The sequence below is a fragment of the Colossoma macropomum genome, unplaced genomic scaffold, assembly GCF_904425465.1.
Source record: "Colossoma macropomum unplaced genomic scaffold, Colossoma_macropomum, whole genome shotgun sequence".
Taxonomy (NCBI): Eukaryota; Metazoa; Chordata; class Actinopteri; order Characiformes; family Serrasalmidae; genus Colossoma; species Colossoma macropomum.
Genome location: NW_023494804.1, coordinates 118,399 through 143,948, shown reverse-complemented (window position 1 = coordinate 143,948; position 25,550 = coordinate 118,399). Strand labels below are relative to the sequence as shown.

General features: G+C 39.4%; 2 protein-coding genes and 1 pseudogene across 10 annotated transcripts in view; all 3 read right to left on the bottom strand.

The window, feature by feature from the left end:
* Positions 1-25,550, bottom strand: part of LOC118824489 (protocadherin gamma-C5-like) — a 216,995-nt gene that overhangs the window by 167,556 nt on the left and 23,889 nt on the right. For 2 of the 9 annotated variants that reach the window (XM_036594693.1, XM_036594708.1), the window contains exon 1: positions 1,708-4,362. The exons of 5 other annotated variants lie outside the window; for them this stretch is intronic. In XM_036594693.1, coding sequence (XP_036450586.1) covers positions 1,708-4,116 — 2,409 coding nt within the window. In that variant the 5' untranslated portion in view covers positions 4,117-4,362. Of the gene's footprint in view, positions 1-1,707; positions 4,363-16,409; positions 18,936-21,875; positions 24,482-25,550 lie in introns of those variants that run through there. 2 more of the 9 variants (XM_036594709.1, XM_036594702.1) reach the window with 2 other exon arrangements.
* Positions 6,471-9,499, bottom strand: LOC118824982 (annotated as a pseudogene).
* Positions 11,304-13,844, bottom strand: LOC118824474 (protocadherin beta-16-like). Its single transcript, XM_036594646.1, has one exon. The coding sequence runs from the start codon at positions 13,764-13,766 to the stop codon at positions 11,304-11,306; it is 2,463 nt and encodes an 820-aa protein (XP_036450539.1). The 5' UTR covers positions 13,767-13,844.

The following is a 25,550-nucleotide window of genomic DNA, read 5'->3' as shown; positions in this document are numbered from 1 at the left end:
CTGAACCGTCAGCAAAACAAGCTTTCAGATAATGTGAGATCATTTATCTCAGCACTGAATTATCACAGGCTCACTCACAGTCGCCAGAGTAGATCAAATGTGAATGTTAGTAGATGAAAGCTGTTCTTTGTCGAGTTGAAATTATTTTACGTTTCGTAATGTCAGCTGATGCAGCAACAGGTACAATTTTTTAATTCATTTTAACTGCAGGCTTAGCAGGACTGAAATGAAAAAATCATATATAGTGCTTGTCACAACTGCATAGAATTGGGCTTATTTAAACTGGAATTGAAGATTATATAAAGCAAAGGAGCACATAACATGAAACTTTTCTCCAATCTACTAACACATCAGAAGTTCATTTGACCAAGCAGATCAAATGGTACTCAGTGAAAGTTTAGTTTCACTGGAAAGTACATTACTTATCAATGTCAAAACAATTAGTTTTGTGAGGAACCAAGTGAAACATTCAAATACATTTTCATGGCAGAACTGAAATTTATATCTCACAAAGAGTGACAACTCACAGCTACAGAGAAAATACCGCTTTGCACCCCTGACTCCTGAATATATGATAATATATGGATATATATATATATATATATATATATATATATATATATATATATATATACATATATATATATAACAACAACAACAGAAACCACAAAAGTGTACAAACTGTGTAAAACCAAGTTTTATATAACTAGGGGAAATGCTTTCATGTCGAATTATTATTTTTTTTAAAATTAATATCAATGTTTTCAGTACAACTTATATTATCGGCATAACAATTTTAGTGATAAGTAGAATGTTTGAACTTTCTGATGAGTAGATCTACTCAACCTGACATTCATCTGAAAACATGATTTAGTAGAAGGAGTAACACTACAACAAAACTAAAACAAAGGCTTAAACTGGAGAATGTCATGAATGCTTACATTTTAACACTGACATAAAATAATGCAGAATCTCAATTACTTTTTCCTGACTTGCATTTTTATTTCATTTTATTTCTTTCAGATTTTTCAAAATCCTAAAACAAGCAAAAAACAGTAGACTTCCTAGACGTTGTGTGAGTCCAAGTTACTGTGAAATGCATCGTCTAAAATAGAATATCATAAATAAAATGCTGTTCACAATTTATTATGAAAAAAATACTAAGCAAACTCTGGAGAAGGAATCACATTTAACTAATCCTGCAAAACTAGTCACAAATACCTCATTAAATTAGACATATGAACCTACGACTGAGGTAAACTGGGCTTTTCTTAGCGCGACTGCATCTTCTGTATGGTTAAGTGAAATCATGCTCTCGTCTAAACTGCCAGTTTGACCTACTTTCCAAGTTTATATTATAATTACAATTGAACACTCTGAGGAAAAAGACACTTAAATGCCAAATGATGTAATTACAATTTGATCTACTTCAGGAATACTTGGTAAACAGAACCAGCCAAGATGAAAGTTTGAAGACAGGTGAAAAGATGTCACTGTCAACTCCTTGTCAATGCAATAACTCTGTTAGCCTATATTAATACAAGCTAGTCAAAGAATAAGAAGACACTAAAACCTAATAAAATAGGCACAACAAACAACTTTCAGTAACTGAAAAAATGGAAACCCCAAAACTTAGTTCATTATATTGTTATGGAGCGACATAACACAATATTAACTATAATAGGGGATAAACAGAGCCCTGCTTACCTCATCTCTATCTCCGTTATCTTTAAGCATTATCTCACTTGGCCCAAAAGGGTCATTTTGGCTCAGTTTCAGAGTACCACCAGCAGGAAGTGTGTTATCATTGTAGGATCTGATGAACTTGAAGTCACTGGTGTGGGATCCTGTTGTCAGATACGCGTCATAATTGTAAGAACTACGGAGAGTTCCAGCTCCCTCAACCTCTGCATAGTTGGGAGGGAGGTACGCGCTGGGAATGGCCACTGCTCCATCAAACAACAGTCTGGGCTTCCTCCTGCGGCAAAACCTCAAGGCCAGGATCAGGATAATGAAAGTCAGAAAGAAGGTGGACACGGACACAAGCGCGATGATCAAATATGAGGTCAGTTTGGAGCTGCTCTCCTCATAAGTCATGTCTTTCAGTTCTGGAACTTCAGCCAGGTTATCAGAAATAAGCAGATAGACAGAGCAGCTTGTAGAGAGAGGGGGCTGTCCGTTATCTTTCACTGAGATAACAAGGTTCTGCTGCATGTTGTCAGATTCACTGATGTCCCGCTGAGCCCTGATCTCTCCACTATGGAGACCGATGCTGAAAAGTCCCGGATCAGTGGACTTTACAATGTGATAGGACAGCCACGCGTTCTGTCCAGAGTCAGCATCCACAGCGATCACCTTGGAGACCAGAGAGCCGGACAGAGCAGCTTTAGGGACCATCTCAGTCATTAAAGACTTCCCCTCTGGAGCAGGGTATAATATCTGTGGAGAGTTATCATTCTCATCTGTTATGAACACACTCACAGTCGCGTTGCTGCTGAGGGGAGGAGAGCCATTGTCTCTGGCCACAACCTGGACTTTGAAGTTTCTGAACTGCTCATAGTCAAATGACCTCACAGCATGGATCACCCCCGTGTCGGCATTTATGGATAAAAATGAGGATACTGGAACACCGTTGACCTCACTGGACACCAGAGAATACAGCACTGTGCCGTTCTGCCTCCAGTCTGGGTCTCTGGCAGTAACACAGCAGATAGAGGTGCCTGGTTTGTTATTCTCAGCTACATAAGCACTATAAGATGGTTCATCAAATACAGGTGGATTGTCATTGACATCTGACACAGATAAATGAATAGCCAAGGAGGAGGATAATGGTGGGGAGCCTCCATCAGTAGCAGTGATGGTTATGTTATAATCTGCTTCTTTTTCTCTATCTAGTACGCTTGTTGTTACCAAAGAAAAATAGTTTTTGATAGATGGGTTTAATTTAAACGGAGCATTTTGCTGAATGGAGCAACGAATCCTTCTATTATCTCCTGAATCTTTATCCTGAACATTAATAATGGCCACCTCAGTGCCTACAACAGCGTTCTCAGCTATGGGATCATTAAGTGATTTAAGAATAATTTTAGGTGCGTTGTCATTTACATCAGTGATATCTATGACAACTTTTGCAGTGGATGCTAATCCAGGTCCGTCCTTGGCCTGAACTCTCATTTCATAGTAGGTTTCCTCTTCATAATCAATGTTTCCAGCTACCTTAATCTCACCAGATATCTTGTCTATGGAAAACAGTTTTGCTGCTCTATCAGATATACGACTGAACTCATAAGTGACGTCACCGTTTGCTCCTTCATCAGCGTCAGTAGCGCTCACTGTAACTACACCTGCATCTAAAGGTGCATTTTCAGCCAGAGTAACTCTGTAAACGGACTGACTGAAAGCAGGAGCGTTGTCATTAGCATCAAGCACATCGATGTGGATGACTACAGTACCAGATTTCTGTGGGCTGCCACCGTCAGTCGCAGTGAGTATTACATTCATTTCCTTCTGCTGTTCTCGATCCAGCTCTTTCTCCAACACCAATTCAGCATATTTGCCCCTCTCCGCGTTTTCACGCACTGATAGAGCAAAATGCTCGTTTCTTTCAAGCGAATATCCTTGAACCGAGTTTTGTCCAATATCCGAATCATGAGCTTCGTCTAAGGGAAAGCGTTGCCCTTTAATAGCAGATTCCCTGATCTCAAACGTAATCCGATCATTAGGAAAGCGAGGGGCGTTGTCGTTTATATCCTCAATCTGCAGCGATACGCGATGCACTTCAAGCGGGTTTTCCAAGACGAGCTCGTAATTTAGAACGCAGGAGGTTCTAGATCCGCAGAGCTCCTCTCGGTCTATTGTCTCCGCCACGATCAAATTCCCACTGCCCAGATTAATGTCGCAGTATCGTCTCGCGCTGTCTTCTGTATCTATCCGAGCCTTCCGTGCAGATAACCGTTTAACGTCCAGCCCAAGATCCTTTGCTATGTTTCCAATCACAAACTGACGCTTCGTTTCCTCTTGAATTGTGTAGCTCAAATCTGCACGAGCCACGGAAACGAAAGCGCAAATGCAAGCCAAGAGAAGCAGTGTGGGAAAACAATATATCCCCCGTTCCATTCTCGCAACGTTCAGAAGAACTAATTCGTTACAGAAATGTCAGCCAATGCAACAAAATGCCGTCTTCAATAAACACAGCCTAATGCAGCGATGGTTCTGGGTGTCGGAGAGGAGGTAGAATTTCACATGAGATGGGTGGAGAGGTTTATTCTTCCTCGTTCTGTTGGTGAACAGCGACACTCTGAGCATTTTTAGTGTATTACAATGTAGGACCTCATGTATCATTATTCCATTTTTGTATGAAGTGATTACCAACTTCACAGCCTTGTCATTCTTCGAATACACTATGAAAAAAAAATAGTTCTCCAAGTCAGAGGTTCTAAATAGAACCATGGACACTCAAAGAGCGATTTGTATAACTAAATGGTTCTTTGCATGGTGAAATTGTCATTCAGATAGATGAACGTGTTGCCTGTGGTTCTATTTAGAACCTTTTTGAAAAAGGGTTCTATATAGCACCAAAAACGGTTTTGCTCTTGTTAAGATGTCAAGCTTGTAACAATAGCAGAACTCTTTTTTAGTGCTATATAGAACCATCCACAACACATTTTCCATGAACCTGAAGAACTATTTCACCATGTAAAGAACCATGTAAGCATTAAATGGTCCTATGCAGAACTCATGGTTCTAAAGAGAACCATGGCCATTGTTAAAGAACTCATGAAGAACCGTCTTCTTAAGAGTGTATACAATCTCTTAGACTATTAAAATATTTGTGCAGGACTAAGTCAATGTTCGACGTTCAATCAATGAATGTTCATTGTTAATAACAGGCGCTGTCCGTGGTGCTGAACCGTCAGCAAAACAAGCTTTCAGACGATGTGAGATCATTTATCTCAGCACTGAAATATCACAGACTCACTCACAGTCGCCGGAGTAGATCAAACGAAAATACTGGTAGATGAAAGTTTGCCTTTGTCGAATTGAAATTGTTTTACGTTTTGTAATTTTAACTGAAACAGCAACAGGTACAAGTGTTAAATGCATTTTAACTGCAGGCTTAGCAGGACTGAAATGAGGATTTCACATACAGTGTGTGTCACAACTACAGTGAAAGCTGTACAAACCACTTGTATATAATATGGATTAAAAGGTAAGCTCGTGTGTTAAAAAGACAAAAGTGGGTTCAAATCATGACCAGAAAGAAACTGTATGTAAAACCGATTTGGCATTTTAACTTAAAAATAAACTATTTGCCTCATAATATTGAGTATATTGAACCTGCAATGGTAAATTATTAGAAGACTAATTTGTTTTTTACACTCTGTTCACTTACTATTTGAAGTTCAATGAATTTATTCTTTTTCAGGTAACTAGGTAACTTACTTTGTTAAGTTAAAACATCAAATAATTTTTTACACAGTGATTTCACACAGTACATAAAAAGATAAGATAGGATTGTGCTTATTTAAACTGGAACTGTAAACCAATCAAATTTAAATGACCCCTCAAAAATCACTAAATAACCCTACAAAATCAGTCAAAGGAACACAGTCAGTTTATATAAAGCAAAGGAGCACCTAACATGAAACATTTCTCCAACCTACGAACACATCAGAAGTTCAGTCAACCAAGCAGATCAAATGGTACTCAGTGAAGGTTTAGCTCCACTGGAAAGTACATTACTTATCAATGTCCACATGATACAATTAGTTTTGTGAGGAAGCAATTGAAATATTCAAATACCATTATGTGGCAGAACTGAAATTTGTATCTCACAAAGAGTTACAAGTCCCAGTTACAGAGAAAATACTGCTTTGCACCCCTGACTCCTGAATATATGATGATATATGAATATATATGAAAACAGCAACAACAGCAACAACAAAAGTGTACAACCTATTTAACACCACGTTTTATATAATTGGGGGAAATGCTTTCATGTCGCATTATTTTATTTTTTTTTAGTTAATAGAAATGTTTTCAGTACAACTTATACTATCAGCATAATAATTTTAGTGATAAGTAGAATGTTTGAAGTTTCTGATGAGTAAATCTACTCAACTTGACATTCATTTGAAAACATGATTTAGTGGAAGGAGTAAGATTACAACAAAACTATAACAAAGGCTTAAACTGGACAATGTCATTGATTTGCTTACATTTTAACCCTGATGTAAAAATAATGCAGAATCTCAAATATATTTTCCTCACTTCCACATTAATTTTATTTAATTTCTTTTAGATTTTTCAAAATTCTAAAACAAGCTAAACAAAGTAGACTTCCTAGACGTTGCGTGAGTCCAAGTTACTGTGACATACATCATATAAAAAGAATATCATAAATAAAATGCTATTCACAATTTATTGTGAAAAGAAGACTAAACAAACTCTGGAGAAGGAATCACATTCAACTAATCCTGCAAAATTAGTCACAAAAACCTCATTAAATGAAACATATGAACCTACGACTGAGGTAAACTGGGCTTTTCTTAGCGCATCTGCATCTTCTGTGTGGTTAAGTGAAATCATGCTCGCGTCTAAACTGCCAGTTTGACCTACTTTCCAAGTTTATATCATAATTACAACTGAACACTCTGAGGAAAAAGTCACTTAAATGTCAAATGATGTAATTACAATTTGATCTACTTCAGGAATACTTGGTAAACAGGACCAGCCAAGATGACAATTTGAAGACAGGTGAAAAGATGTCACTGTCAACTCCTTGTCAATGCAATAACTCTGTTAGCCTATATTAATACAAGCTAGTCAAAGAATAAGAAGACACTAAAACCTAATAAAATAGGCACAACAAACAACTTTCAGTAACAGAAAAAATGGAAACCTCAAAACTTAGTTCATTATATTGTTATGGAGCGACAAAACACAATATTAACTATAATAGTGGATAAACAGAGCCCTGCTTACCTCATCTCTATCTCCGTTATCTTTAAGCATTATCTCACTTGGCCCAAAAGGGTCATTTTGGCTCAGTTTCAGAGTACCACCAGCAGGAAGTGTGTTATCATTGTAGGATCTGATGAACTTGAAGTCACTGGTGTGGGATCCTGTTGTCAGATACGCGTCATAATTGTAAGAACTGCGGAGAGTTCCAGCTCCCTCAACCTCTGCATAGTTGGGAGGGAGGTACGCGCTGGGAATGGCCACTGCTCCATCAAACAACAGTCTGGGCTTCCTCCTGCGGCAAAACCTCACAGCCAGGATCAGGATAATGAAAGTCAGAAAGAAGGTGGACACGGACACAAGCGCGATGATCAAATATGAGGTCAGTTTGGAGCTGCTCTCCTCATAAGCCATGTCTTTCAGTTCTGGAACTTCAGCCAGGTTATCAGAAATAAGCAGATAGACAGAGCAGCTTGTAGAGAGAGGGGGCTGTCCGTTATCTTTCACTGAGATAACAAGGTTCTGCTTCATGCTGTCAGATTCACTGATGTCCCGCTGCGCCCTGATCTCTCCACTATGGAGACCGATGCTGAAAAGTCCTGGATCGGTGGACTTTACAATGTGGTAGGACAGCCACGCGTTCTGTCCAGAGTCAGCATCCACAGCGATCACCTTGGAGACCAGAGAGCCGGACAGAGCAGCTTTAGGGACCATCTCAGTCATTAAAGACTTCCCCTCTGGAGCAGGGTATAATATCTGTGGAGAGTTATCATTCTCATCTGTTATGAACACACTCACAGTCGCGTTGCTGCTGAGTGGAGGAGAGCCATTGTCTCTGGCCACAACCTGGACTTTGAAGTTTCTGAACTGCTCATAGTCAAATGACCTCACAGCATGGATCACCCCCGTGTCGGCATTGATGGATAAAAATGAGGACACTGGAACACCGTTGACCTCACTGGACACCAGAGAATACAGCACTGTGCCGTTCTGCCTCCAGTCTGGGTCTCTCGCAGTAACAGAGCAGATAGAGGTGCCTGGTTTGTTATTCTCAGCTACATAAGCACTATAAGATGGTTCATCAAATACAGGTGGATTGTCATTGATATCCGACACAGATAAATGAACAGTCAATGAGGAGGATAATGGTGGGGAGCCTCCATCAGTTGCAGTGATGGTTATATTATAATCTGCTTCTTTTTCTCTGTCCAGTATGCTTGTGGTTACTAAAGAAAAATAGTTTTTGATAGATGGGTTTAATTTAAAAGGAGCATTTTGCTGAATGGAGCAACGAATCTTTCTATTATCTCCTGAATCTTTATCCTGAACATTAATTATTGCTACCTCAGTGCCTACAACAGCGTTCTCAGCTATGGGGTTGTTTAATGACTTCAGGATAATTCGAGGAACATTATCATTTATGTCAGTGATATCTATGATAATCTTTGCTGTAGATGCTAAATCCAGAGCCATCTTTGGCTTGGACTCCTATTTCATGATATTTTTCTTTTTCATAATCTATATCTCCTTTTACTCTAACCTGTCCTGTTGTCTTATCGATGGAGAATAATTTAACAGTTTTGTCTGAAGCCCGACTAAATTCATATGTAATCTCACCATTTGCTCCTTCGTCAGCATCAGTAGCGCTCACTGTAACTACTGCAGTGTCTAAAGGTGCATTTTCAGCGATAGTTACTCTGTAAACAGGCTGACTAAAGACTGGGGTGTTGTCATTAGCATCAAGCACATTGATGTGGATGACTACAGTACCAGACCTCTGTGGTCTGCCACCATCAGTAGCAGTGAGGATTAAATGCATTTCCTTCTGCTGTTCACGATCCAGCTCTTTCTCCAACACTAATTCAGCGTGTTTTCCACCGTCCGCGTTTCCGTGAACGGACAAAATAAAGTAGTCATTCCTCTCTAGGGAATAACCATTAACTCCATTATTGCCAACGTCAGAGTCATAAGCTTCATCCAAACGAAAACGATGCCCTTTATCAGCCGACTCACTGATTTCTAAAGTGATGCCGTCATTAGGGAATCGCGGTGCGTTGTCATTTATGTCCTCAATTTGAAGAGATACACGATGGACTTCAAGAGGGTTTTCTAGAACGAGCTCATAATTGAGGATGCATGGAGATGTGGAACCACAAAGCTCTTCTCGGTCTATTGTCTCCGCCACAATCAATTCCCCGGTTCTCATGTTAATGTCACAGTACCGTTTACCGTTATCCTCCGTGTCAATCCGAGCTTTTCGAGTTGATAATCGTTTTGCATCTATTCCGAGATCCTTCGCTATATTTCCAATCACATACTGACGCTTCGCTTCCTCTGGAAAGGTGTAGGTCAGATCGCCGCGCACAATCCCCAGCGGAGAAAAGGATAAAACCAAGAGGATTATGAAACGAGACCATGATCCACGCCCCATAATTAACGCACGTGTCAAAATAAATCAAACAAAAACGATGCTCAACACAGGCTTTGGTAAAATTGGACGCACATCGACGCGGTTTTTCTTCAAATGCGCCGTTGTTACATGGAGCTGCGCATTAATATTAAATATTTGGGCGGAGAGGTACGCATGTGCAGCGTCCGTTGGTGAAGAGCGACACTCTGCGTATTTTCTGTTAACTGCAGTTTATCTCATATTTATTAATGATTTGAGAAGAATGTTCTTTTACGGCTTCTGACTGCGTATTTAGAAGCCTACACTCTCAAAAAGGACGATTCTTCAAATATTCTTTTGTAAATACAGTGGTATAAAACTATGAACACACACACACACACACACACTCACACACACACACACACACACAAAATGCATACTTAAATTTGTATTTACATCGTGAAATGGTTCTTCAGATTGATGGAGAATGTGTTGAAAATGTTTCTATATAGCACCGCAAAGGATTTTGCTGTTGTGAAAATGGTAGGCTTGTAACAATAGAAGAACTATTTCTGGTGCCGTATAAACCAATTTCAAAAAGGTTCTGTACTCTCTCTCTCATAAATAATTAAATAAATAAATAAATAAATAAATAAATAAATAAAAAATATAATAATAATAATAATAATAATAATAATAACTGAAGTTACTAAGGTGGTTCCCCTCCTGTCACTGGGATGGACCCCTCAAGGCTACATATTCAGTACCTTTACTCAGGGAATATGACTGTACCATAATCCACTGTACTTAAATTTTATGTTGTATTGACTCCGCACACTCTGTCTTGTCATCATCGTTTTATTTTATTGCTCTCTTTTAAAACATTAGGTTATGAAAAGGTAAAAATATGTACTCTTTCTCTATCATGCTTTAACTTCAGTTTAACTGATAGTACTACCACGCACTAGTATTAAAACGTCACTATTAAAGCGCTGTCATTGGTGAATTTCTAATGAGATTATGACTATTATTATTCAAAGCCACATCTCCGCTGAGTTTTCCAAAACAGTTATCGCTGTCCAGTACAGAAATCTACCTAAAAGGGTATTCCAACAGTGTTCCAAAATATCTGCATAGTTCAATGACTAAAAATCAATAAAAATCATTCAGAGTGGTTTGATGTGAAATGGTTAATTGTAGAGAAACTTCTTGATTTTAATTTCTTTCCAGTAGTTGTGAGGGGAACCAAGGGTAGCAATATCTATAATTCAAAAACATAGGCATTTTATGTACTATCTAAAATCACTAGGGGATGTATTTGTGTTTTGTATATGCAATGTTAATAATAGAAAAAAAAAGTTAAATCTGAAAAAAGAAAAAATTCCTTATTCCAAAATTATCATTAAACAGTGTTCCAGGCATCAGGCAGCATATGTGTGTTAGAGAGAATTTAGAGGCATTCAACTCCTCTAGTTCCCACAACTACCACTGTGAATAATTCTGACTTGCAAGATGTCTCTAGTGCAGATCATTTTCCCATCTCACCATTCTAAATTACTTTGTGTACTCCTTCAAATTTTAATTATGTTTTGTAAAAATCATTGGAATTCCACTGTAACTGTGCCTGTTAAGTGGTTCATGGATCATTTTATAGCATAATTTTCTCATAGAACACTATGCGAAAAAAGACACTTAAATGCCAAATGATGCAATTACAATATGATATAACTCAGGAATACTTGGTAAACAGGACCAGCCAAGATGAAAGTTTGAACAAATGTCACTGTCAACTCCTTGTCAACCCAACAACTCTGTTAGCCCATATCAATATAAGCTAGTGAAAGCATTAGAATGCACTAAAACCTAATAAAATAGGAAACAAGAAACAACTTGCAGTAACAGAAAACCTCAAAACTTAGCTCATTATATCGTTATGAAGCGACAAAACACAATATTAACTATAATAGGGGATAAACAGAGCCCTGCTTACCTCATCTCTATCTCCGTTATCATTAAGCATTATCTCACTTGGCCCAAAAGGGTCATTTTGGCTCAGTTTCAGAGAACCACCAGCAGGAAGTGTGTTGTCAGTGTAGGATCTGATGAACTTGAAGTCACTGGTGTGGGATCCTGTTGTCAGATATGCGTCATAATTGTAAGAACTGCGGAGAGTTCCAGCTCCCTCAACCTCTGCATAGTTGGGAGGGAGGTACGCGCTGGGAATGGCCACTGCTCCATCAAACAACAGTCTGGGCTTCCTCCTGCGGCAAAACCTCACAGCCAGGATCAGGATAATGAAAGTCAGAAAGAAGGTGGACACGGACACAAGCGCGATGATCAAATATGAGGTCAGTTTGGAGCTGCTCTCCTCATAAGTCATGTCTTTAAGTTCTGGAACTTCAGCCAGGTTATCAGAAATAAGCAGATAGACAGAGCAGCTTGTAGAGAGAGGGGGCTGTCCGTTATCTTTCACTGAGATAACAAGGTTCTGCTTCATGCTGTCAGATTCACTGATGTCCCGCTGCGCCCTGATCTCTCCACTATGGAGACCGATGCTGAAAAGTCCCGGATCAGTGGACTTTACAATGTGGTAGGACAGCCACGCGTTCTGTCCAGAGTCAGCATCCACAGCGATCACCTTGGAGACCAGAGAGCCGGACAGAGCAGCTTTAGGGACCATCTCAGTCATTAAAGACTTCCCCTCTGGAGCAGGGTATAATATCTGTGGAGAGTTATCATTCTCATCTGTTATGAACACACTCACAGTCGCGTTGCTGCTGAGGGGAGGAGAGCCATTGTCTCTGGCCACAACCTGGACTTTGAAGTTTCTGAACTGCTCATAGTCAAATGACCTCACAGCATGGATCACCCCCGTGTCTGCATTGATGGATAAGAATGAGGACACTGGAACACCGTTGACCTCACTGGACACCAGAGAATACAGCACTGTGCCGTTCTGCCTCCAGTCTGGGTCTCTCGCAGTAACACAGCAGATAGAGGTGCCTGGTTTGTTATTCTCAGTTAGATATGCACTGTATTGTTGCTCTTCAAATACAGGGGAATTGTCATTGACGTCGGAAATAAATATATGAATAGTCTTAAAGGAGGATAATGGTGGGGAGCCTCCATCAGTAGCAGTGATGGTTATATTGTAATCAGTTTCTTTTTCTCTATCAAGGGAGCTTGTAGTTACAACAGAGAAATAGTTCTTAATGGATGGCTTCAGTTGGAAAGGGGTATGTTGCTGAATGGAGCAACGTATCTGTCGATTATCTCCTGAGTCTTTATCCTGAACATTAATAATGGCCACTTCAGTGCCTACAACAGCATTCTCAGGTATAGGATTGGTTAGAGATTTGAGGATGATTTTAGGAGCGTTATCATTTACATCAGTGACATCTATAATCACACTTGCAGTGGATGCCAAGCCAGAACCATCTTTGGCCTGCACTTTAATCTCATAATATTTTTCCTCTTCATAATCAATATCTCCGCTTACCTTGATCCGTCCAGTGACCTTATCAATTGTAAATAATTGTGCTGCATTATCAGCAATGCGACTACATTCATATGAAACTGCTCCATTCGCTCCTTCATCAGCATCTGTTGCACTCACTGTCACTACTTCAGCTCCCAGCGGTGCGTTCTCAGCCAAAGAGACTTTATATACAGACTGACTAAACACTGGAACATTATCATTAGCATCCAGCACAGTGATGTGTATAGTGGCAGTTCCTGATCTCTGAGGATTCCCACCATCAACTGCAGTCAGAATCAAGTCAATCTCCTTCTGTTGTTCACGATCGAGCTCTTCATCCAATACAAGTTCAGCATATTTCCCTTTCTCTGTGCTTCCCTGTACAGATAAAATGAAATGGTCGTTCTTCTCGAGCGAGTAGTCATTAACTCCATTTTGCCCGATATCAGAGTCATGAGCTTCATCCAAACGGAAACGTTGCCCTTTAATAGCGGACTCGCGAATTTCGAAGGTAATACGGTCATTAAGAAACTTTGGCGCGTTGTCATTAACATCCTCAATTTTCAGAGATATGCGATGCATTTCGAGGGGATTTTCTAAGACGAGCTCATAATTCAGGATGCAGTTCAGCCTCGAGCCACAAAGCTTCTCTCTGTCTATTGTCTTTGCTACAACCAAATCTCCACCACGTAAATCAACATCAACATAGCGTTTGCTGCTTTCCTCTGTATCAATCCGAGCCTTTCGTGTTGACAGCATTTGAGGAGTAAGCCCGAGATCTTTAGCTATGTTTCCAATCACATACCGATCCTTCTTTTCCTCTTCGACTGTGTAGCTCAAATCCCCGCAGGCGGTGCGCAGACAGAGGAGGAGGGCGAAGAACATCGCTGATACACATGAAAAGGCTCCATATTCAATACGAGCGCAGTTAATCCTCATTGTCGCCGCTTATTTAACCAACCAATGTCCAAATGTGAGATACTGAGAAGATATGTCCGATAATGTGGATTCTGTGGCCGTCACTGTTTTGCTGGCAGAGCAATCTGATGTAATATTAAAAGAAAGGCGGGGAGGGCTTTCGAAATATTCACCTGCTGGTGAAGAGCGACACCCTGAGTCAGTTGCGAGTACTGCAGTTTCAGTAATATGTCTTTAACTTAGTAAACACGGCGTATTATCTTGTATACGAAGTGAGAAGGAGAAACGTCTTAAAACACAGTAGTTAAATACTATGTTATTTTGCAAACCTTATTATAAGCGGTGCCTGTGAGCTTTGGGATATAAGGAAACCAATCAGAAATAGATACAAAGAACAAGTACAGAATTTAAAAAGATGGTTCTTCACAGGTTCTTTAGTAAAAGCAATGGTTGCATTCAGAACCACGTATGCTGATTTATTTATTTATTTTTTTTTTTTATTTATTTATTTTTTTTTTTTCATGGATCTTTGGATTGATGGAGAATGTGTTGTATATGGTTCCATATAACATCAAAAAGTTTCATCTATCATTACGATGTCAAGCTTGTAAAAACAGCAGAACCTTTTTGGTGCTAAATAGAACCATTTCCAAAAATGTTCTATGTAGATACATACATCATCTAAACCGCTTATCCTTCTGGGTCGCGGTGGGGTGCTGCAGCCTATCCCAACTGTCATTGGGCAGAAGGCAGGATACACCCTGGACAGGTCATACATACACATTCACACCTAGGGGCAATTTAGCGTGTCCAACTAGCTTAACGGCATGTTTTTGGACTGTGGGAGGAAACCGGAGAACCCGAAGGCAACCCACGCAGACACGGGGAGAACATACAAACTCCACACAGAAACGACCCTGGTCGCCCAGCTGGGAATCGAACCCAAGCCATTCTCGCTGTGAGGCAACAGCACTACCCACTGCGCCACCGTGCCGCCTCTATATACAATACATTCACCATCAATTTGAAAAACTATTTCACCATGCAAAGAAACATTTAAGCGTGCAAATGGTTGTATATAGAAGTTGTCATGGTTTTAACCATTTCATTTATTAAAGAACCATTTCAGAAGCGTGTTTTCAAGGGTAGTGTAGAGCAAGAAGGCTGTCCTTTATCTTACTGCTTATAGATGTTATGCATCATAGCTCTGGAAATGATAAATGTTCACCCAACAACAACAGAGACTAATGCAAATGAATAGTTTCTATGGCCTTAAAATCACCAGACTAGCAATGGGCTACTGAGCGCTGTCCACACACGTGGTGCTGAAAAATATCAAAGCTGAAAAATACACACTTCTAACTACTCCATATATATATATATATATATATATATATACACACATATATATATATATATATATATATATATTATATATATATATATATATATATATATATAAAGAGATACCAAAACAATCAAAATAAGAGCCTTCAAAACAACTACTCTCATCACTGAAAAGTGATGCATTATGTTTGCTTGACATTTTCACATGTATTGCCAAAAACTGTTGACAAAAACACAAAATTCCATAGACGTTATTTACGGTGGAAAATAAGAACATGATTAAAATACGTAGAATAAACGCATCAACTGCACCAGGTAGATAGCAGTGACACAAAAGACCACAATTAAAATGCCAATGTAATTTTGTTAAATATAAAAACATAGCATGAGGGGGAAGAAACATGAGCCACTTTTCGATTAAAATTCATAATGACGCAAAATTGTAGTTGAAAATGTAAATTATGTGACAGAAGAGAGAGAGAGAGAGAGAGAGAGAGAGAGAGAGAGCATATTTCTCAACTGTTGCACGACTTCTAAATAAATTCATAAATAAAAGGAGAAACGTTTGAAAAGAACCGATTAAAAGTAACTTGTCAACTTTTTAAAACGGATGACATCGCCCGTGTTTGATGTGCTCATAAAGTGGAGTTAAATTTGTAGCAAAAGCAAAATTCTCTCCTCAAGTTAAATACTATTTATCAAAATGTCCGAAATATAGGGGCAAATACATATAATAAGCGTTAGAGAGTTAAATCAGTTTTATATAAGATTAATGCTCATTTTCACAATTTGATATAAATGAGATGTAAAAATTTGATATAAACCCATTTTGCCAGTCTATTCTTTCTTTCTTTCTTTCTTTCTTTCTTTCTTTCTTTCTTTCTTTCTTTCTTTCCATTTGCTGACTTTGCTGATCAAGACCAGTCATTCCTCATCAGCTGACCGATAAAAAGTGCAGACCCACCCCCTGTTAATAATAATAATAATAATAATAATAATAATAAAAATCAGGAGAAAATATATTATATATATATATATATATATATATATTATATATATATATATATATATATATTAGCAAAAATCAGCAAGAAGATTCAAATCTAAATTGACAAAATGAGTAATAAATTTATATTAGAATGAACAAAATGAGAAATAATATAAAACGTTTTAACTCTATTTGTATTAGCAACAATATTTTGGACAGTTCAACTGGTAATATTTTGCTTGCGAATTTTATCATTCTATTTTAAACTTTTGGCCCATGAATAACTTTATAACCGATGACGTAGGAGATATAAATCCGTAATTTCTTACCTCGTCATCTACTGCACTGTTTAGCGCGCTCATACTCTCCCCAAAAGGATTGTTTTGGCTCAGTTTCAGAGTACCACCAGCAGGAAGAGTGTTGTCAGTGTAGGATCTGATGAACTTGAAGTCACTGGTGTGGGATCCTGTTGTCAGATATGCGTCATAATTGTAAGAACTGCGGAGAGTTCCAGCTCCCTCAACCTCTGCATAGTTGGGAGGGAGGTACGCGCTGGGAATGGCCACTGCTCCATCAAACAACAGTCTGGGCTTCCTCCTGCGGCAAAACCTCACAGCCAGGATCAGGATAATGAAAGTCAGAAAGAAGGTGGACACGGACACAAGCGCGATGATCAAATATGAGGTCAGTTTGGAGCTGCTCTCCTCATAAGTCATGTCTTTAAGTTCTGGAACTTCAGCCAGGTTATCAGAAATAAGCAGATAGACAGAGCAGCTTGTAGAGAGAGGGGGCTGTCCGTTATCTTTCACTGAGATAACAAGGTTCTGCTTCATGCTGTCAGATTCACTGATGTCCCGCTGCGCCCTGATCTCTCCACTATGGAGACCGATGCTGAAAAGTCCCGGATCGGTGGACTTTACAATGTGATAGGACAGCCACGCGTTCTGTCCAGAGTCAGCATCCACAGCGATCACCTTGGAGACCAGAGAGCCGGACAGAGCAGCTTTAGGGACCATCTCAGTCATTAAAGACTTCCCCTCTGGAGCAGGGTATAATATCTGTGGAGAGTTATCATTCTCATCTGTTATGAACACACTCACAGTCGCGTTGCTGCTGAGGGGAGGAGAGCCATTGTCTCTGGCCACAACCTGGACTTTGAAGTTCCTGAACTGCTCATAGTCAAATGACCTCACAGCATGGATCACCCCCGTGTCTGCATTGATGGATAAAAATGAGGACACTGGAACACCGTTGACCTCACTGGACACCAGAGAATACAGCACTGTGCCGTTCTGCCTCCAGTCTGGGTCTCTGGCAGTAACAGAGCAGATAGAGGTGCCTGGTTTGTTATTCTCAGTTAGATATGCACTGTATAGTTTCTCTTCAAATACAGGTGGGTTATCATTTACGTCTGACACGGACAGATGAACAGTCATGGAGGATGATAATGGTGGAGATCCTCCATCAGTTGCAGTGATTGTGATGTTATAATCTGCTTCTTTTTCTCTATCCAGTGTACTTGTAGTTATCAGAGAGAAATAGTTCTTAACTGATGAAGTCAACTTGAAAGGAAGGTGTTGCTGAATGGAGCAACGAATCTGTCGATTATCTCCTGAATCTTTATCCTGAACATTAATAATGGCCACCTCAGTGCCTTCTACTGTGTTCTCAGGAATAGGATCGTTCAGAGACTTCAGAACGATTTTCGGTGCGTTATCATTTACATCAGTGATGTCTACGATAATTTTTGCAGTGGATGCTAAGCCCGGTCCGTCTTTGGCCTGCACTCTCATTTCATAGTAGGTTTCCTCTTCATAGTCAATATCGCCACTAACCTTAATTTGTCCATTTGTCTTATCAATGGAAAATAACTTCGCTGCCTTTTCAGATACACGACTGAGCTCATAAGTGACGTCACCATTGGCTCCCTCGTCTGCATCTGTCGCGCTTACTGTAATCACCTCAGTGCCCAAAGGCGTGTTTTCAGCCAGACTCACTCTATATACAGGTTGACTGAACACTGGAATATTATCATTCGCATCCAGAACAGTAACATGGATAACTGCAGTTCCTGATCTCTGTGGATTTCCTCCATCAGTAGCGGTAAGAATCAAATCAATGTCTGTCTGTTGTTCACGGTCCAGCTCTTTATCCAGCACCAGCTCTGCGTATTTTCCTCCGTCGGCGTTCTCGTGAACAGACAATACAAAATTACCGTTTTTCTCGAGTGAATATCCTTGAACAGCATTGCGTCCTATATCCAAATCATGAGCTTCGTCCAAAGGAAAGCGCTCGCCTTTGTGAGCCGACTCTCTGATCTCAAAGCTTATGCGCTCATTTGGAAATCGAGGTGGGTTGTCGTTTATGTCCTGGATTTGCAGAGATATTCGATGCACCTCCAGCGGGTTCTGTAAGACGAGCTCGTATTTTAAAGAGCAGGACGTCCTCGGGCCACATATCTCCTCTCGGTCTATTGTTTCTGTCACAACCAGATTACCTGTCGTCAGATCAACGTCACAGTAGCGTTTGCTGCTGTCTTCTGTATCTATACGAGTCTTGCGAAGAGATAATCTCTTAGCATCCAGTCCAAGGTCTTTGGCTATATTTCCAATCACGTACTGGCGTTTGGTTTCTTCTGGAACTGAATAGCTCAAATCTCCGCAGACGGTGCGAAAGAGGGAAAGAAGGGGTAACAAAAGAAGCGCGGATACAAACATCCTCCAATCCATATTTGTAGTAAATAGCAGTTCGACGGGGTCAGTGCGAGTCCGAAGATTCGACAGAAATATTACTTTCAAAATTCACCACGTTCAAAATCAATACACACGAAAAAAAGACGTGACTATTCCATCCAAGCAGACGCTGTCTACACGACTGGAGGGAGAAAAAAAGCCCTGAATATTTAAGAGATGGGCGGAAAGGTCCATCTGTAGATTCAAGTGATGGTGAACAGCGACGCCCAGAGTATTTTAGGTTAACTGCAGTCATCAAGCTGCACAGTGATTTCAGTTTTACTCAAGATGTTAACCAAACTTCACCGTTAGGAATAAAGGTTTTGTTCAGGTACATTTTTAGTTCATCAAGTACAAACAGTGTAAATGTTCCCTCAAAGGTACAACAGTGGTTTTAAGGTCCAATTGTGTGTATTTGAATCTTTTCATAACCGAATGTTTTTAAACAGAACAATAAAATAAAAAGCCTGGAGACGAGACGGGGTGTGTGGAGTCAGTACAACTTAGAACATATCATTTCAGTGGATTATGGTTCAGTTATGTTCCCTGACTAAAGGTACTGAGATGTACCCTTGAGGGTTCCACCCCAGTGACAAGAGGGGTCCTGACCCAGTGAAAGTTTATTACCTTTATTTCTGAGAGTGTAGCAACCGTAATTTGGTTTAAAATTTAAGAACGATAAAATGAAACATAATTTAAACCCTAAACCCTCTGACAGGCTGCATGTTCACCATCAACGCCAGGCAAATGAAACTCGCCTTATACTTAACAGAGAAATAACAGAAATACATCTTGTTGGGATCAATAGTAATGAAAATGAAATAATGAGAAAATCAGAGATCAAACCACAAACTGGCAAAGAGGAAGTTCTAAAGCAAATGTTGACAATTTTACTTGATCTGCCCTCGTTCATCTGAGAAACATATGTTAGTTTGCATGATATAACTATTGTAAGTTGCTGTTTACTGGTTTGCCAAAATGTGATTGATCAGCTACAGCTTTTCCAGAATGCTGCAGCCAGAATATTAAAAGCAACACACAAGACATGATGTGTCCCAGCAATTATGGCGTCTGTACACTGGCTTCCAGCTTCATCTAGAATAGATTTTAAAGTACTGCTGTTGATTTTTACAACATTAAATGGATCAGCACCAATATATAACACAGGTTGTCTGTATATGCCTCAGGTTGTTCTCTGAAATCTAGCACTGCAGATTAGATAAACGTACCAAAAGTCTATAAATAAATAATAAATATGTAGTGAGGCAGCTTATACATGTTATTATTATTATTATTATTATTATTATTATTAGTAGTAGTAGTAGTAGTAGTACTGTTGTTGCTGTTTCTATTGGTGTTTATCTCTTATGTTTTTCATTTTTCATTCTATCATGTTCTTGTTGCTTTAGTGTTCTTGTGGGATTTTATATATTTCTTATCACTTTTTATAACATTCTGTGAAGCACATTGAGTTTCATTGTATGCCATATAAATAAAGTTTGTTATTATTAGTAGCAATAGTATTATTATTATTATTATTATTATTATTATTATTATTATTGCATAGCGTAACAAATGCCGCAATAAATTAACAACATGGTTTAGAACAGAACAAGAACTTGCAAGATGCTGTAAGACTGATAAAATATGCCTTTGCAGCAGTCCTCTGAAATATGTACAGCCCATTTTTTGATAGCAGAAAGTGTATTGATAATTTGAATCTTGGAAACAATTACAAATAGCAGTAAATCAACAGTAGTTTTGCACCAATTATGAATGCTATTCATTCATCATTAGTCTGGGCCAACTATCATTCTGTATAACTGACTGCAGAGAGCCAACAAAACAACTTATAGGAGAGTCAACACCCAGATAGCCATTTACTGGATAAGATTCCTGATGCAAGGAGCAGCTAAACTTGTAAAGACATACATTACTTGGTCAAATGCATTCAGTTCCTTGTATATACATCAAACACACACACACACACACACACACACACACACACACACACACACACACACTTTATGCAATGTGCCACCACAGAGAGTTGATGCAGTTGATGAAGGACCTAATATTCTCAAGAGTAACCTAATTACCTAATTATATATATATATATATATATATATATATATATATATATATATATATATATATACACATATATATAATTATATACAACCACAGATTACACAATACAGATGAACCTGAAGAGAAAAGATGACCAACCTTTCACTATAAAATAAGGAGCATGGCACCCCTTTACTATTAAACACTGTGACAGTATCTATTAGAGTGTGGCATACTTCAAACACAAAAATAATGATAAGTAAAAATAAGGGCATTGTAACTAGAAAAAAGCAAACTGCAAAAAACTGCTCAGCAACATTCCTTGTGTAGGCCTAACAAAACAAGACAGTCCAAAAAAAAATACCATCACACTTTCAAACAGAGATTCCTTTTTTTTAGTAATTAGGTAAAAGAAGTAATAGATAGAAGATGTAATTAGAAAAAAAAGGCTAACATTAGACCACTCCCATTATTCAGCAATGAACCAACAAACCAAAGACAAATGAACTGCTGCAAATACTGAAACTACATGGTAAATGATGGAAAGAAATTGACCAGTATGCACAAATGCATATGAAAGGCATCATCATGAACTCCCACCATCCGAAAGGGTCAATATCACACACAATATCAGGGCATTATTTTCCATTTTGATATGGTTCTCAGCAGGGTAATACACTAGACATGACTTCATATGTCATAAAAGAAATGGGATTTGAAACATAGAATCAAAAATACTTAAAACACAAATGATTTTAGGTTAAATATGAAGAAAAATTATACTGCGCAAAAAAATAACGTATTACAAAAAGAGCAAAAGGATTACTTGCCGCGCTTACTCCTTGGTAGAGAAAACCATTCAAGGCAACAATATGTGAAAAGAAAAAAAAAACTACAAACCATTTGAAAAACAGGAAAAGCTGTAAAAAAGAATAACGTTGTTGACGGTTCTAAGACATAAGTAATGCATACATATAAGAGGCAAATGCTTACCTCTGAATCTCCTGAAGGACTACCAATGAGAGAACCGCAGTCAAAAGGATCATTTAGACCCTTCTTAAGTGTATGAGTTGAGGGAAGCGTGTTATCATTGTAGGATCTGATGAACTTGAAGTCACTGGTGTGGGATCCTGTTGTCAGATATGCGTCATAATTGTAAGAACTGCGGAGAGTTCCAGCTCCCTCAACCTCTGCATAGTTGGGAGGGAGGTACGCGCTGGGAATGGCCACTGCTCCATCAAACAACAGTCTGGGCTTCCTCCTGCGGCAAAACCTCACAGCCAGGATCAGGATAATGAAAGTCAGAAAGAAGGTGGACACGGACACAAGCGCGATGATCAAATAGGAGGTCAGTTTGGAGCTGCTCTCCTCATAAGTCATGTCTTTAAGTTCTGGAACTTCAGCCAGGTTATCAGAAATAAGCAGATAGACAGAGCAGCTTGTAGAGAGAGGGGGCTGTCCGTTATCTTTCACTGAGATAACAAGGTTCTGCTTCATGCTGTCAGATTCTCTGATGTCCCGCTGCGCCCTGATCTCTCCACTATGGAGACCGATGCTGAAAAGTCCCGGATCGGTGGACTTTACAATGTGATAGGACAGCCACGCGTTCTGTCCAGAGTCAGCATCCACAGCGATCACCTTGGAGACCAGAGAGCCGGACAGAGCAGCTTTAGGGACCATCTCAGTCATTAAAGACTTCCCCTCTGGAGCAGGGTATAATATCTGTGGAGAGTTATCATTCTCATCTGTTATGAACACACTCACAGTCGCGTTGCTGCTGAGGGGAGGAGAGCCATTGTCTCTGGCCACAACCTGGACTTTGAAGTTTCTGAACTGCTCGTAGTCAAATGACCTCACAGCATGGATCACCCCCGTGTCTGCATTGATGGATAAAAATGAGGACACTGGAACACCGTTGACCTCACTGGACACCAGAGAATACAGCACTGTGCCGTTCTGCCTCCAGTCTGGGTCTCTGGCAGTAACAGAGCAGATAGAGGTGCCGGGTTTGTTATTCTCAGCTACATAAGCACTATAAGATGGTTCATCAAATACTGGTGGATTGTCATTGACATCTGACACAGATATTTGAATAGTCTTAAAGGAGGATAATGGTGGAGAGCCTCCATCAGTAGCAGTGATGGTTATATTGTAATCAGCTTCTTTCTCTCGATCCAGGGGGCTTGTTGTTACCAAAGAGAAATAGTTCTTAATGGATGGATTTAATTTGAAAGGAAAGTTTTCCTGAATAGAGCAACGTATCTGTCGATTATCTCCTGAGTCTTTATCCTGAACATTAATAATGGCCACTTCAGTGCCTACAACAGCATTCTCAGGTATAGGATTGCTCAAAGAGGTAAGAATGATCTTTGGAGCGTTATCATTCACATCAGTGATATCGACAATCACACTCGCCGTGGATGCTAAGCCAGAACCATCTTTGGCCTGCACTTTAATCTCATAATATTTTTCCACTTCATAATCAATATCTCCACTCACCTTTATCTGTCCAGTGACTTTATCGATCGTAAATAATTGTGCTGCATTATCAGCAATGCGACTAAATTCATATGAAACTGCTCCATTCGCTCCCTCATCAGCATCTGTTGCACTCACTGTAACTACTTCAGCTCCCAACGGTGCGTTTTCAGCCAAAGACACTTTATATACAGACTGACTAAACACTGGAACATTATCATTAGCATCCAGCACAGTGATGTGTATAGTGGCAGTTCCTGATCTCTGAGGATTCCCACCATCAACTGCAGTCAGAATCAAGTCAATCTCCTTCTGTTGTTCACGATCGAGCTCTTTTTCCAAGACAAGCTCAGCATATTTCCTCCCATTTCTGTTATCGAGCACAGACAAAGCAAAATGATCGTTTTTCTCGAGCGAATATCCACTAACTCCGTTTTGCCCGATATCGGAGTCATGAGCTTCATCCAATTGGAAGCGCCGCCCTTTAATAGCGGACTCGCGGATTTCGAATGTAATTCGTTCGTTGAGAAATTTTGGCGCGTTGTCATTAACATCCTCAATACTGAGAGAAATGCGGTGAACCTCAAGGGGATTTGCTAAAACAAGCTCATAATTCAAGACACAACTAATCCGTGAGCCACAAAGCATCTCTCTGTCCATTGTCTCCGCCACGATCAGATCTCCAGTATTCAGGTTAAGGTCAGCGTACCGTTTGCTGCTGTCCTCCGTGTTAATCCGAGCGTTACGTGCTGATAACCGTTGAGCAGCGATTCCGAGATCTTTAGCAATATTTCCAATCACGTACTGACGCTTCGTTTCCTCTGGAACTGTGTAGCTGAGATCTCCGCAGACGGCGCTCCAAAAGAAGACAAACAGCACTAACCGCAGAGCAGATGACGACACTGAAATCATCCACAATCCCATGTTTACAGTTTTAATCGCCACTATACTGGATAATTCGTTATAATAATAATATTCGCTCTCAATATGTCTTAAAAATCCTGTATCTGCGAAAAACAAAGACTAGACTACTCCATTTTGTGTAGAGCTCCTTCTCCCCGTCATGAACATCAGAGACTGAATATTTAAGAGGTGGGTGGAATAGTTCAGCTGGAGTTTTATGTGATGGTGAACAGCGACGCTCAGAGTATTTTTGTGTTCACTGCAAGTATAAATTAGCTGGTAAAATGAGTGAAGCAATGCAAAAAATGTGCGATCCGTTTGAGATAAATTTCATATCCACTGTAAGCAGAGACAGAGATCAAATCCAGCACCTCTTGAGCCAAGTGAGCTGAGTCCCATGGCAATGAGTTGATATAAGTTATCAACTACTATTTAATTCATTGTCCCAAAAAAAATTGCTAAGCAATAAATCATTAAATGATAATAAGAGAAAACAAATCATCGGTTGCCATTACACGCAAGTTCAATTTACAGACCACACCAACTCACTTTCTCTCGCTCTTCTCTAAACAAGATGACAGAAGATGGACACAAAAGGCCATGCATTTCAAGGGCTTTGCACTTACAATCTAGGCCAAAACAGAATTGAATTCTATCATTCAGCCAGTACACTGACGCAAACTATTTCCAATGGACTCATACATGCAAACGCGTATTTAACCTAGTGTGAGAGTGCTGTATGAACTGCAGTTGAAGTCCACTAATATAATGTAGGAATACAATGGCCATTTACTCATGTCAAATTAAATGAAAAAAAGAAAGAAAATATAAAGCATGAGGAAATGCACTTTGTGCTACTGTAAATCCATATTACTGAAGTGTTTATTTAGCGGGAATCAGGGCGTGAAATGACGTTTGCGTTGCAGTGAATACGTCATTAGGATAAACAACGGACGGCTTTGCCAAAAATATATATATATGAAGACACAGTAGGGACTATATCGACTTTAATGTGGTGATTAACCCCTGTGGTAAGTGCGTATATCTTAGTCAGTGTCATAGCTCCATTCAAAGCAATTAACTAATTAAATGTAAGCATCCACTGTCAATCGAAACCAGCAGTGACAACATGAAGTGATGTGGAAAGAACAGCTGCAAAACTCTCAGAGCCCTTTCTATGAAAAAAGTACGTTTGTGAAATTGAATTGTAAGGGTGTAAGAATGTCGATTCACAGTTGTTGGTATTTAAGCAATACATGACAATTCACATTAGACTGTCCTGAAGTG